We start from the raw sequence: 14,650 nt of genomic DNA, 5'->3' as shown, positions 1-14,650 counted from the left end.
CAGAGTAAATGGTGTAATTTGTTTTCTGTGTCAACCTGCTGACTTCGCCATCTATTCTTGTATAAATGTAATGATCATAAATGCACTGATTTGGTGCTTTTTGTACGCATGTTATGTATATTCTTTTAGTGGTTGAGGTAAACAGAATAACAGCTTCTGTGTACATCCCTGAGATTTTTGTGTGCTTTGTTGCATGTAAAAAGGCAAATGTAACAGCTTTGATACCTTAACTGATCTGCCTATCTGGTCATATGCATCTAGCCAGTTGTAAAGTGGGTTTACTATATGACTATATTTTTTCAGGTTCAATGATGTTTTTGTGCCCTTATGCATTGTATTTGTAAATGTCACACATTAAAAGTGCATGGTTTAAATACTAAGATACTAATGTCTAATTAAAAGCTTCATGATTTAATTTAACACTTTGTGCAGCTTCGTTCTGAAGGTAGGTAGAGCAGATGAGCACTTAAGACTGCTGTATTTTCTGATGCAAGATTATCAAAGACTTTCAATCTGCCATTGTCTCCAAGAGGTGTCTGTGTGTAGATTGCTTCATCTTTTTTTCTAGATATTTTTATTTCTGTTGTGAGTTAGTAGTTAACTGTATTTGTCTGCTGTTTCAAAAGTGAAAGTGTACAGCTGTGTTTTTTATGTGTCAGTTTGAATGTGTGGTCAAACTGGAACAAACCTAATTAGACATTCCCATAGTATTTAAACCATGTGCTTTTAATGTGTGACAATTACAATTCCCATGAAAAATGTTTCACAGTAGAGCACTTTTAAATTTGTCATTTCTGTTTATAAAAGCTATTTCATTTTGTAATTTTAGAGAGATACTTTTAAATCTTTCAGACGTATTTAAGTACTGTACATGATCTTCTTTCACTTCTAATAATATTGGACTGCACAGTATATTGTGAATAATACAGTACTCCAAAGTCAGTAATGGATAAAGGGCCGACCAACTAATATTAATAGAAAACATTCTTTTTCAAATGTATTAAGAGTTTCAGTTTCATCACTGAAAAGAACTGTTTTTTGGTCGTATTGAACATTAGCAGGGAGTTCGTGGTTATGCTTCAAGAAAAAAACCCTAAGCTCTTTCCGCTGTCACAAGTGTTGAGTCGGCCCACTCTTGTAGCTCAGTGTGGCTGCAGAGCAGTTCTGCCGTTGGTCTCTCTGATTCAAAATGTCTTCTTTCTCTCGTTCCTCAGAGTGGTGGAGACCTGGAGGATCCCTGGTAGCCGAAGGAGAACAAAGTCACATCCTCAGTAAAGAATGTCCTGAATTAACGCAGAAGAAACCTTTATTCACACTTTTTTTTCTTCGATACCAAGACAAAAATATAAAAAAAAGAAAAAATACAAATCCCAAAGGATGGTAAACATTTTGGAAGGTGGTCAGAAGAGGAACTTACATTAGAAAATATATATAAAAAGGGTTTTTACACCATTTTTGTTGTTTCGTTTCCTGATTCAAGATGACACAAACTCCTTATGAGGACTTGGCGAATCTTAACATTTGCCTGTAACATACAGAGCACAGTGTTTTGTTGGCCGTCTTGGACTCTTCGATGCTGAAGGTTCAGGTGTCAGATTCACACCATTCAGGACAGATTGAAATCTATGGCACAATGCAGTGCAAAGTAAGCCAGAGTGCATTGAAGGTGATTTCTACCCAGAAGAGATCGCATTCTTTTACCTGCAGAATAGCTCAATGGACAAGCGCATGTACAATGTTAGAAGTGGCTTCATAAGGCATTACGTGTTTTTAAGGTTTCAAGGTTGAGAGCTTTTTGCACCTTTTTTCTGACTCGGAGGGAACTTGCATTGACACTGATCCTCCTTGTGTATCTTTCTGTCTCACTCTCTTCTTCTGTTGGTCACACGCTTTTAATCCTGCTGTTAAAAAGACAAGAAAAGTATATATTTTAAAGTTCCTTTTTTGTTTTTTTTTCTACTGTCAGATGTTGCCTACTGTGCTTGTTTTAAAAAACAAAAAATGCATCTGACAAAAATTCTAATTGTACACCACATGTAAAGGTATACATTTTCTGTAGGATTTTTCCAAGCATGTGCACAGAACAGTAGGTATTGAAGCTCTTGGTAAACTGAGCTTTTTCCACAAACTAAATGGATTTGTTTTCATCAGAACCTCAATACTTATTCTTTTCTTTCTTCTCACCCATTCTCGTGCAGAATACAATTCTCGCATCCATCTTTGCCTTTCTCTTATGATATTGTAAAATTGTGGTTTTGTTCGATGTGGATTTTTCTATATAACAGCTTCATTTTTTTATTTTTTTTGCTTTCAGATACAGAGTATTGTGTAATATGGGTATTGTTTGCATTTACTACAAACAAAAGTTATCAGAGTACTCTAAAATAAAAATACAGAAAACTCAAAAAGTTCTTTCTCTAATTCTTTATATGACATAAAAAGCGAAAGATGGGCTGCCTGTGGCTCAGTGATCTTTGGTTTTACTCTGCTAACTACATGGTACAAGAATGGCTGTCAAATGATTATTAGGTACTTGAATATTCTGTGTGATTCTATTTTTGCAATAACCTTGATTTTTATTAAATGATTTTGAGCTGTGCATGTACTGAGTTGAGGTAATGATGTTCAAGGGAAAGGGAAATATTTATCAAACAGAAGCTGGGGTTAGGGAGATCAATGAATGTAATTCATCTATACACAACTATATACATGCTGTGGATGCCTTGTATTTTTTTCGTGTTCATCCTGTTATTTGATGTGAGTTCCCCTCTTGTGTAGAATGAGTATCTTTAATTGGATCAAAAAGGAATTCATTTTTTTTCCAGTTCCTCTCCATCCAACATGCATTAACTGTAGGCGTGTGCTAGAACGCTGCCTAAATTAAAAATAAAAAAACTGAAAAAAATGTGCGCTCTGGTGTCCACGGTCACCTATCCTGAGATTTTTTTGTGTGTATCTACAATTATTGGTATATAGAATAATTATTGCCACAATATATTTTATTTATTCATAGATTTTAGCCTTGTAAATGAGAAATGTTGTAAAGAGAATGGGATGAAATAATGTTAAAAAGTGTGTTCTATCTCCCTGTGCTGGGTGTGTTCAAAGCTGGAGGATGGAGGAAGGTGAGGTCACTGAATGTCCACTCTTATCCTTCCTTGTACTGATAGTTCCCAGTATGATGATATTGTGATGTTTCATACAATACAGTGAACATAACCACCTTGTTATCTTCAATAAAGGATTGCTAAAGATGGTGGGCATTATCATTGCTGTTATTCATTCTTTCAGCACTAATCCAGGGCTCATCTGGTTGGAGAGATGAAAAATAACTGTTTAATTCTGTTCTGTTTTATTATTTATGTGTATGTCCTCTTTTTAATGTTTCCTAATGTTGCATGCAGCCGTTAGTGCCAGAATACTTTTGTTGACACCAGTTCTCATCTTCTAATAAAAGTGTGGGTTTTGGCCTTGAATGTTTTAAAGCAAATGGACAAACAAAGCACTGCATGAACCTTGCCAGGGGAGACCTTTTGCAGCAAGTAGCCTCACTGGATTTAAATAGAAAACTAAAAAAAATTGGCTCAGCAAAAACTGGTGTGAACCTGTGAGACAAATGCGTACTTCACACAGAAGGGACACCAGCCTGGATTCATATTCAAGATCCAACAGCTGGGAGGCAGTAGCTACCCCAGAATGATACAGTCCAGAAAAGTTAATCATTCTTAGGAGAGATGGGGCTTGTTTTAAGTGTTGTGCATTGTGCTTGTCTGCCGATTGTCCTGTGTAATTGTAATGACTATGCTTTGACACAAGAGGGAGTCCATGCAGAAGATATATAGGTGGTGGACAGAAAAATTGAAATGCCAATGTAAAATCACTTAATATGGAGTTGGGCCACCTCGTGTAGCCAGTATGGCTTATATGTGACTGTATGGCATAGATTCTACCAGCATGTGGAATTCTGCAGGAGGATCTGGTGCCATTCTTTCACGAGAAGGCCAATAAGCACACACCAGGTTGATGGCTGTGGAAAATGCCGTTTCTATAATTTCTCATTTCCCATAAAATATAGATTAATTTCAGATCTGGAAACTGGGAAAGCCAGGACATGAGGATAATGGTGCCGTGCTCATCAATCCATCCGATGACTACACATGATCTGTGGATGGGGACGTTGTTGGATGTTACTTGAGGGGACACACCTCAAGGCAGCAAAAAAAATGTAACATTGGGTGAGGAAGATTACCAAGTGCCATTTAGTAGTGATTAACATTACCCTTTGAACTCCATGGGAATGTACACTGCAGGACCATGCCAGGAACCTTCACTGTTTAAATCAAGCACTCAGGGCTGTAGAGTTTAGGCTGGTGCTGCTTGTGAATTCGTCTGTTAAAAACATGGTGAAGGATGATTCATCTCACCAGATCATATCTTGCCATTGACTATGCTCTTCATATCGGTGGACTTGAAAACATGCAGTGCCAGTGTGATGAGCAGTTTGTGTGCTGCAACCCAGCTGTGGTATCCTGCTCTGTGGTGTTCTTGGTGGACAAGTTTTAATTAAGACGATCACCCTTAGCTCACACCCCAGGTTGGCAACATATTTCCCTCTGCGTTCCATGCTGACATCACCTTACACACTGTTGCTTGTGAAACATTAGCAGGTTGAGCTGTCCTGGTCACTGAAGCTTCTTCCAAATGTTCCACAACAAGCAGCCCTGTTTCAAAGTCACTGAGGTCTCTTGTGGCCATAGTTATAGTCAACCAGGCCTGTCCAGTATTTAGGCATGCTGGGATGTTATTTGTTTCATAACCACATGGGTCCCATCTCTGTTGAAGCCCTTGCTTTCAATGTCCTTGGTCTCTCTCATTTTCCCACGTGATTCATTTTATTGTCCACAACCTATGGATGCAGTTGGTTGGAAACTTGATTGGTGAACCTCCCTCAACATTTTTGGGGATTACTCTGTTCTAAAGCTATTTTCCGTCTTCTTGATTCTCATTACAATATATAGAGTATTACAATACAGCCATGGAAATATCTGGGGTGCTTTTAAAAATGTTGCCACCGTGGGCACATTTGGGGTAATTTTTAAGATGACGTCTGGTTTAAACATTGCCTTCTTTCACCTCTTTATGTACACACTTGTCAGTTACCGAGCCATATTAGCAGGGCCTTACTGTGCAAATTACATCCTTTAGAGAAAGAACATCGCAGACTTGACCACTACAGGCTGTATTTACCTTACTGTTCTTTCTCCACAGCCAGTTTATCAATCCATAAGACTGATTGTTCTGTTCTTTGGTCCACAGCGTTATTCATTGACTCTATTCGTTTTTTCAAATCTTGCTGAGCCCAAGTTTGGCCACCAGGAGGTACTGGGGGTATAATACAAACTCAAAAAGGGAGATCTTCTGATTTACCTACGATAACACTGTATGTGAAATTGCACACCCCAACCTTCTATGCGATAGCCTGCACTACCACCTGCATGATACACACGGAGAAAAGTGCTAATATGTTTGATATTGCTCCACTTTATGCTTTGCACTGTCCGTTTCATACAGCAATATCTCTTTGTCAAGTCTGCTTATTTGAATGCGTAGGGTTCTGTTCAGGAGACAGCTCCTAGTTTGTGACCTCCAAATGATCTGTACACAGTGTACTCGCATACTTTCCGATAAGAATCTACACCTGTGGAGCGGACACGAACAGGAGCCGTTGTAAATTGGCAATTTAAGCTGTCGTTTTTACACCTAAGATTAACCGCTTTTGTTAGCCGTAAACGAATGGAAGTGAGAATTTGCAGCCTGCGTAAGACCGGGGTGTTTTGGCAATGATGAGCCTGGGAAGAGACCCGGTCCTACAGGTTGTTGTGGTCTGTTGGTAGCAGGCTTGACAATGAGGGGATTAACTCCTTCAATCAAACGCCACTCTGCATGCATCTTGCGTGTGCGTAAATGATTCCTCAACATGTTATCAGAAACCCGAGCCCTGTGACTAATTAACACCCCATGCGCAGATACTTACACAAGCTGCATTTTCTGCGAACCCGTCAGAGGTGTCAAACGATTGTCGTGCTGATACCCTAATTGTCATGTTCAGTCGACGCCAGGTATGCCTTTACAGAGTAAAATTCCTGCTTCGCTCCGGAGAGTATTAATTACAAAGTGGGGGAAATATGTGGTGCAAGATCGGTCATGTCAAACTTGTCTACGAAGACTCGTTGCATCTTCTTTACTCTCGCATATTTGATAGAATTACACCAGATTCCTGAACCCAGAATGCTGGCGATTATGAAGTGTTCCGAGTTGGAAATGTCTGACTCGTGTTGAAGCATCTTTGAATTCCTTAAATCTGTCCAGTTTAAATGTATCCTATTCGAAGACGAAAGGTACATTTAAACTATTTTTGTAACAAACCATTCGTAAGACAACATACAGCCATTGTAAGATTATTAAGTAGGTTATTCACATGTCGAAGAACAAGGAGCATTCTTTTCCAGAGTTTGTAATTACATTTGGTGAGAGAATGTGCTTTGTTACGAGGTATTTACTAACAGTACGTTATTGTGGCTTTCTGCTTATGCGCACATGACTGATAAGGAATTGATTTTCTTGTGCTTGGTACATAGAAAAACCCCGCCTTTCAGTTTAGTACTTGAAACAGCATTTTATAATCCTTTTATACCTTATGCGAGGGCTGGTCTGCACTCTGGACTCTGCAGTCCACAAGAGCGGTCAAGGGTGAAGTAGTATTAACTGCATGTGAGTTTCGTGGCACTTCTCAGAACCGGAGCTTCTTGCACGTTGATTTTCACAGCTATGTCTAAAGAGGACCTGAACGGCAGCGTTATAGAGCTGAAAGGAGGACTCGAAAATGCTGGGTTCGAAGAGTATGGGGAAGGGAGCCAACAGCAGGACCCCAGCGCGCCGGCTATCGCGTTGTCGCCGGGGGTGCAGGAGGGTGACTATACCCAGATCAGACCTTACGCAGGCATGCCCAAGGAGGTCCTGCTGCGGTACTCGAGCCAGGCGCGCTACCGCCTGCCCCGCGAGCTCCTGTTCTGGCTGAGCGTGCTGTGCACCGTGGCGCTGGTGACGCTCACCGTCACTGTCGTCGCGCTGTCCCCACGGTGCCTGAGCTGGTGGCAGCTGTCGCCCGTGTACCAGATCTACCCGCGGTCCTTCCAAGACTCGGACAACGACGGCGTCGGAGACCTGAAAGGTGCTGTACGAAGAGGCATTCTTTTGTGTTGTATTTACAGGATGTACCAGACTTTACCAGACTTATTTTTCTTTTTCCAGGTGTTATAATTCAAGCAACAGGCACAAACAAAACTTAAGTTTTTATCTGACGTGGTCTTCCTCATAATTATTAATTTGAATAATTTTAAAGAATGTCATTTCAAGATTAGGAGTAAGTGAACTTTTATTGTTAGCAAATGCTGTGCCAAGTAAATGCAGATCCTTATCTTAAGCCATGAAGCTATTTTTTCCAAACCTTAATGACTGGCATTATAAATTGCTTTTAAATACTGCACATTTAACACTCCCCTGCTTTTATAGGCCTCCTTTATGGGTGGTAGTAAAACTTTGTATCCAAAATACCATAGGCAGCATCCAAAAGGAAAACATAAACCACAGTCAAATTATTTTTTTAAATGAAAAGAAAGTATTTTAATTTTTTGCTTTTAAAAATCCAAGTGTACTGGTTGAAATAGGTGACTCACATGCTTTGTAGTTCATAAACATGTTACAGACATTAGCACATGGCTTCAGACACTGCTCTGGGGAAGGAATATACTTATGCTCAAAGGGTATTTATCTGACACAATAGCTGTGTCCCTGATTTGTACTTGACCGAAATATTTCAATGTTAACCTTATCCCTCACTCTGAAAACATTGTTTATGTATTGATGCCCCCAATTTCAGTATATAGTACTAAATAGTAGTACATTGTAATACATAGTGTTAGCAATGTCTCCATGCACAGTACTTCAGTTGTGACTCCCTTGAGCCAGACTCCACTCTGTTTCTTTCTGCGCGTCTCACTCTGAATGTAAAACTCATTCCACTTCTTTGGTAGGTATTCAGAGCAGACTGGACTACTTCCAGTACCTCAACGTGAAGGCAATCTGGATCAGCCCGTTCTACAAGTCCCCCACGAAGGACTTCGGTTATGATGTGGAGGACTTCAGGGCCATCGACCCCATTTTTGGGAACATGGAAGATTTTGAAGATCTGCTTGCTTCAATGCATGACAAGGGTACTGCAAAGCACACCACCTAGTTTAGAGGAGATCAGATCTAGCTATATAGCATGTACTGTATTATAGAAAAATAAATACAGGCAGCCAACAGTGTCTGAAATGGAATGTGGCATTATGTGTAACATCATTTATATGTTAAAAGTTGCTTCCAGTACCTTGTGGTTTCATATTGTGTAAATTCTCTTCTTCAGGCCTAAAACTGATCATGGACTTCATTCCCAACCACACCAGCGACAAGCATATTTGGTTTCAGATGAGTCGAAATGGGACAGAGAAGTACAAGGATTACTATATCTGGCACGACTGTCAGAACACATCCAATGGAATTATTTATCCTAACAACTGGGTGAGCCTTATGAATGCAGCAACTGCTTTGTAAGAAAGTAGAATGATGGCATACTTCCTCAAAATTCAATATTTAGTGCAGTACGTTAGATGGCCATGAATGCAAATCAACCACATAGGCCTGTAATGATGTTTTAAAGCTTTAGCCCATTCTAAGAAGTAAATCCAGATTCTAAATTGAGCTGAAGGTTTTTCACATCATTCTCAGAACCAATGATAGCTCCTGACAGGTCCGACCATTTCTCGGCTTCAAGCAGAGAACAAGTAAAACAGTAAGTAGCGTTCCCTGGATTGCAATGAGAACTGTGAGATGTTATTCCAGGTGAGCGTGTTTGGAAACTCAGCATGGGAGTATGATCCAATGCGGAACCAGTGCTATCTCCATCAGTTCCTGAAAGAGCAACCGGATTTGAACTATCGGAACCCTGAGGTGATGAAAGAAATGATGGTAAGTATTCAGAGCTTCCCTGGGTGACTCCCAGCTTTCTCCATACTGTAGACTCGTATGGCTTAACTCCACCAAAATGAGGGATGTTTCTCTTTCCAGTATGATCATGTAATAGTACTGTTTGTGTTTCCAGTACCACTGGTAGGGTAGAACTGTTTCTGTAAGGTAGAAGGCTTTGCAATAAGTTCTGACTGATGAACCCTTTTTCATAAACTCCAACTCAATTACCACCCCTAATTCAAACATAAATTCAAACTGAGTTTTCTAACTTTTATGAATAATGCTACAATTAACTATGAAAGGTGAAAAACAGCATCATGTGAGAGTGTTAAGCGAAAGCTTTCCAATTGTTTTCTGCGCACCCTCAGATGTGTTCTAACCTCTGATTCTAACTCTTGCTTTAAACATAACTTCTTCAAAACGTTTTACCCAACAACAACCTTAGGACAGAATATTACAACAGGCTGCCAGTAATTTAGTGTTTTCATTTGTACCGGGTCACCAAGAAAAAAGCCCTCAGATTGTAGAGGAGAGCGTCGCAAATCTTTCCACACATTCATATCAAAGCTTTACTCACAACTCGTATAATTACTGCGAGAATTTTAATCATGGGTAGAGAATCATAGATGCAGTACCGGTAAAAACTGGTTATCCCACCATCAGTTCCTTCATTGACTTCCCTTGAACCACGTACAACAATTCTATGTTGATGCCCACGATTTTTGGATCACACTGTCTCATTCAGTGGGGTTGTGTTTCTGGATGTTTTTGTCTCTTCGAGGAGTGCCATTTTTTTTCCGATTTTCAGGGTTGAGTACAGAGCTCACTGTGTGCTCTCCCCAAGGGAGTCATCACAGAGTACTCTTTATGTCTGATCAGGTGGCACAGTAATCCTAGCCAGGGCTATAGCAAGCTCACAGGAAGTTCATGGCAAGGTGGACCCTTTCCAGCTGCCTTGTCCCTGGGAACAAGCTGAGCAGCGATTGCTCCCCGGCCACTTCTGTTACTGTCAAGCCACAGATCGCTTTCTCCATACCATTAACACATTCGTCAAGCAACTCTTCGGCACAGTGACATGGAAGTTGCTGAATGGACAAAGTGAATATTTCACAATTACATGTTTTAAGCTTAAACTTAAACTAGCTACCAGAAATATTGTCTGTAAAGTTAACCATTTTTTTCTCAAATTGATCCTGGATAAAGTCTTGGAAAACTAATCTTTAAACGACAGGAATGCCTCTCAGCTGCAAGCTCAGTGGTGTTACCTTAGCAGGTTATTAATACATTTTTACCTACATTATTGTTAGTCTGTCTTCCTAGCACTTAATCTTTAACTATGAGCTTTACCTTTCTCTTAGCTGAATGTACAGAGTTTACCTGTACTTATTCAGACATCTCCAAGTCCAAAGAACATATACTGTTAATCATAACGACAAAGAATTTGCTGAATAAAAGGAATGCAAATGTATAATGATATAGTTAGGACTGCAGTTATATATTGCTACCATCGCTTTTCTGTTCAGACTGAGGTTCGGAGGTTTGGGATCTTGTAAATCCAGGGTTTTTTGGGAGGGGTTATACGGACTCCTTTGTCAAAACAGGAGGAACATAAATCTAATTTAACAATTTAAATGCAACAGAAAACCTTTTTTTTACTGTGGGCTGCTGAAGTCTTTGAACTGTCATTTTTCTCCAGACTTCTATTACATTTTTCAGGATGTGATCCGGTTTTGGCTGGAAAAAGGGGTGGATGGATTCCGAGTGGATGCCGTGAAGCACCTGCTGGAAGCTCAACACTTGAGGAATGAACCTCAGGTGAACTCGGATCAACCCCCTGTAAGTCTTGGTCTTAATGAGACAGAAGTGCTAACAGCTGTGTTCCTTTGACATCTGTGCATTTAGGGACACAGAATCTTTAAAATCAAGAAGCTTAGCCTTCTTGGCTTATGATGCTTTAAATGACATTGCAATAAGAAGTGACAGAGAACTTAAGCTTCTTAAGTACACTAAGTTAGAGTTGCGACTCAATTCAACATCCTTCATTTGTTCATGCCCAGGTAGAAACTGTACCCAGGGTACACGTCACAGATCCAATTAGAAACAGACTCATTGTTCTTGGCAAAATTCTGTACAAGGAAGGGAGAATAATGGCAGTAAGGGAAAAGCCTGGGCAGTTTAGGAAGTTAGTGGAAGGCCTATGAAAGTGGAAAGGCAGTGGGTGCTGTTTCAGGTCTTGTTATAAGTTTTATCTCCTTTAATTTAAATTAAATTTAAATTTATGACTGGCACAAGTTGATGTTATCTATTTATCTAGGTTTTACAGAAAACAAATATTTTGTTTACCTTTCTACTAGCTGGATAGGCTGTTTCCTGTTGTAATTCCAAACATTAGAGCCAAAAAAAATACTCGCGCAAATTTGATTTCAAATTTTAATTTGAAGGTTCTATTTCTGATGTTTAATCCTTGTAAATCAAGCAGGACAGAACTGCGCTGTGCCAGTCTGAGTAGCTGAGACTAAGGTAATTGGAGGGGCCAATGACAGCACTAATTTTCGCTTTCCTGGTCAGGAGAACATCAGCTCACACGTTGAGCTTTATCATGACTATACAACGACTCAGCTGGGGCTGCATACCATCCTGCAAGAGTGGCGTGCCTTGATGGATGAGTACAGCAGAGAGCCAGGCCGCTACAGGTATATCCCGTCACAGCTTTCCTTATCTGATCTCCTTCAACCTACCAACCACTCTGTTCATTAGCATACAGCACGATGTGAATGCACCCATGAACTCTCCTACTCCTACTTGGGCTTTTTATGCCTTGGAAATTCTATGGCTGTAGAATAAAACTAAGAGTTACAAATAAGGTTTACTCTTCATCATGTTGTCCTAATTGTACTAACTACATTTAATTTTCACATTATCTTCAAGCATTTCTATGCATCCCACTGCTGATAATCAATGGCCATTCTCAATATTTATGCCCTAAATAGTGGATTTATTATCTGTTATTTAAAAAGCATACTGGATAGAATAGGATCTCCCCGGTAATTGTGTTTGCTTACAAGATGATGCTACACTTGCAGCTATGAGGCAATGTTGGACCTTTCTGCCAATGTCAGCCATATAGGAAATGTTGAGTCTATTCATGAATCTTAATTTCCAGAACTGAGTCTTCTTAGTTTAGTTTTAGTCTGGATTTAAAGTGTATATCACATTTTCTTCCATGCAAAGCAAAACAATGAAAAAACTAAAAACAAATTTAATTAAGAAGAGAATAATTGATTAAATTTCCTTCCATTAATGAAATGTGTGAAAGCAATAAAAATTGAAGGATGCCAGTACTTTATCTTGTGCTTCCTCCCACACTAACCAATGACTCTTGTGTCCAAGGTTTATGGTGACAGAGTCCTATGATGAAGGAGAGATTGACAAGTCTATGATGTACTATGGAACCCCTCTTGTAAAAGAAGCCGATTTCCCTTTTAACTTCTACCTCATTGATCTTCCTGACAACCTGTCTGGTAATGGTGCCTTCAAACTCGTGGATTTATGGATGTCTAATATGCCAAAAGGAAAATGGCCAAACTGGGTGGTATGTCTTTCTTATATCTATTAAAAATGTACATTGTGTATTATTTAGGACATTTAAAATAGACTAGAAAGGTTTTTTTTCTAGTTTGCTGGTAATAACTGAATTATAAAACTGAAAAATGCATGTCAATTATAAATAAGGAACATTGGATTAGAAAAGTCCAGTGTTCAACTGTTTCTGTCTGTATTACTGATAATATCTTTTTTCTTTAGGTTGGAAATCATGATAAGAGTCGAATATTGTCACGCACAGGGAAGGAATACATCAATGTTATCAATATGCTCCTCCTCACTCTGCCTGGTACTCCCACTACATATTATGGCGAGGAGATTGGTATGGAAAACATCAACGTGTCTGTCAGTGAGATTCAAGACCCATTAGGGAAGTTCAATATAGTAAGTATCTGCAAATTGCAGGCTCTAGTGTATTCATACAGGTCCTGCCAGTGTTGAATATATTTTTATGACACAAAACTATGTCAGAATTAAATCTCAGAAGTCTTTCCACTTATGTCTCAGTAGTTTGACAGCTGTTCTGGTCACCTCTGCTATTCACATCTCATTCTAACAATAGAGGTAGAAGTAATTTCTCACATCATTTTGCAGGATCTCTTGAATGTGGTGGGAGACAAACTCAGATGCCTATACACTAGCAGTTAAATGGTGGAGATTAACTTGTCTTGTGATCTTGTTTCTCCTCAAAGAGTGAGAACCGCGACCCAGCGAGGTCACCGATGCAGTGGGACAGCACTGAGAATGCTGGGTTCAGCAAGAACAAAACCTGGCTTTCAGTTCACCCGGACTACGTCACTGTAAATGTAGAGGTAAGGCTGGCTGTTCACAGGCTTGAAAGTGTCCCCCATGTGGTTTTTATTAGGAGAGTGTGTTAGAATGGCACATAAAAAATAAAATAGACGCAGGCATTAATGGGCAAGCCTGTAGTCAAAGTGTTAACACACATCAGTGTGGAATAGAGCCAACATAAATAGTCTCCAGTCGTCCTTGATAATTTTTGCAATGCCTTTAGTTGCCATTTACTCCCAAGAGCTGTCATCACACTGATGGGGTCTCAACACCTGTACAGCATCACTGCTCCAGTGAGGATCATGTCCCCCATTGCTCAGAAGGCTTTGCTTTCTTGCCTGTCCATGATGATGGGGATGCTGGGGTATTATTAGAGCCTTGCTGCTCTTCCACGACCAGGCGCAGAAGGCGGAGAGCTGGTCCGTCCTGCAGCAGTACCGTGCCCTGAGCTTCCTGCGCGAGAGCGAGCTCCCCTTGCACCGGGGCTGGACCTGCTTTGTGCTGAGCAGCCGAGACATCTTCGCCTTCGTCAGGGAGCTGGACGGCTACCCCCGAGCCTTCCTCATCGTGCTCAACCTCGCCAACCGCACCACCACGGACCTGGCCTCCGTGCTGCCGGATCTCCCAGCGCAGCTCAGCGTGCGGATGAGCACCCGCGACTCGGCCGCCGGCCAGAGTCGGCAAGCAGCCCGTCTTGAAACGGAGCGGGGGGAGGGGCTGGTGCTGGAGTACACGGCCACCCGCCTCGTCCACAACAGCCCCGCCTTCCAGGACAAGTGCTTTGTCTCGGAGAAAGCCTGCTACCAAAGCACACTGGGCATCCTGTACAAGAACTGCTGACAGAACGTATGACTTGTGTGGAAACCCATATGGACGGGGTTTGACAATCACAGAGTCTTGAAGGATTTGCTAAGCATAACAGTTTTTCTGCCTCTTTGATCAGATTGTTTTTAGAACAATGCTTTACAATCTGTTCGCTTTCCAATTAAATAGGTGCAAGTAAAAAAAATCCTTCTTTTCCTCTGTTGTGTAACTTGTTTTCAAAGGATATTATTGGGCTTCTGGAGCGTAGGGAAATTATACAAAATTCTCACAAGGAGGTTAAAACGTGTCAAACAGGAGAAGGCTGTTTTTTACATGACCTGGGGACTCTTACTTGCATGACATTAGTTAATGTGGAGGAACA

General features: G+C 40.5%; 2 protein-coding genes across 2 annotated transcripts in view; both read left to right on the top strand.

The window, feature by feature from the left end:
• Nucleotides 1-3,266, top strand: part of ppm1ba (protein phosphatase, Mg2+/Mn2+ dependent, 1Ba) — a 53,825-nt gene extending 50,559 nt beyond the window's left edge. The window contains exon 6 of the mRNA XM_006638642.3: nucleotides 1,215-3,266. Coding sequence (XP_006638705.1) covers nucleotides 1,215-1,244 — 30 coding nt within the window. The 3' untranslated portion in view covers nucleotides 1,245-3,266. The remainder of the gene's footprint in view (nucleotides 1-1,214) is intronic.
• A 3,422-nt stretch (nucleotides 3,267-6,688) lies between these two features.
• On the top strand, nucleotides 6,689-14,483 carry slc3a1 (solute carrier family 3 member 1). The gene is made up of 10 exons (XM_006638641.3): nucleotides 6,689-7,231; nucleotides 8,094-8,273; nucleotides 8,468-8,622; nucleotides 8,944-9,069; nucleotides 10,786-10,905; nucleotides 11,638-11,762; nucleotides 12,460-12,661; nucleotides 12,874-13,056; nucleotides 13,365-13,484; nucleotides 13,864-14,483. Exons 1-10 carry the CDS (start codon nucleotides 6,829-6,831, stop codon nucleotides 14,302-14,304), a joined length of 2,055 nt encoding a protein of 684 aa, XP_006638704.3. The 5' UTR covers nucleotides 6,689-6,828; the 3' UTR covers nucleotides 14,305-14,483.
• Nucleotides 14,484-14,650: the final 167 nt, after the last annotated feature.

The sequence above is a fragment of the Lepisosteus oculatus genome, chromosome 17, assembly GCF_040954835.1.
Source record: "Lepisosteus oculatus isolate fLepOcu1 chromosome 17, fLepOcu1.hap2, whole genome shotgun sequence".
NCBI lineage: Eukaryota > Metazoa > Chordata > Actinopteri > Semionotiformes > Lepisosteidae > Lepisosteus > Lepisosteus oculatus.
Note: the sequence above shows the minus strand (reverse complement) of the source record. Positions and strands in the feature narration are given on the sequence as shown.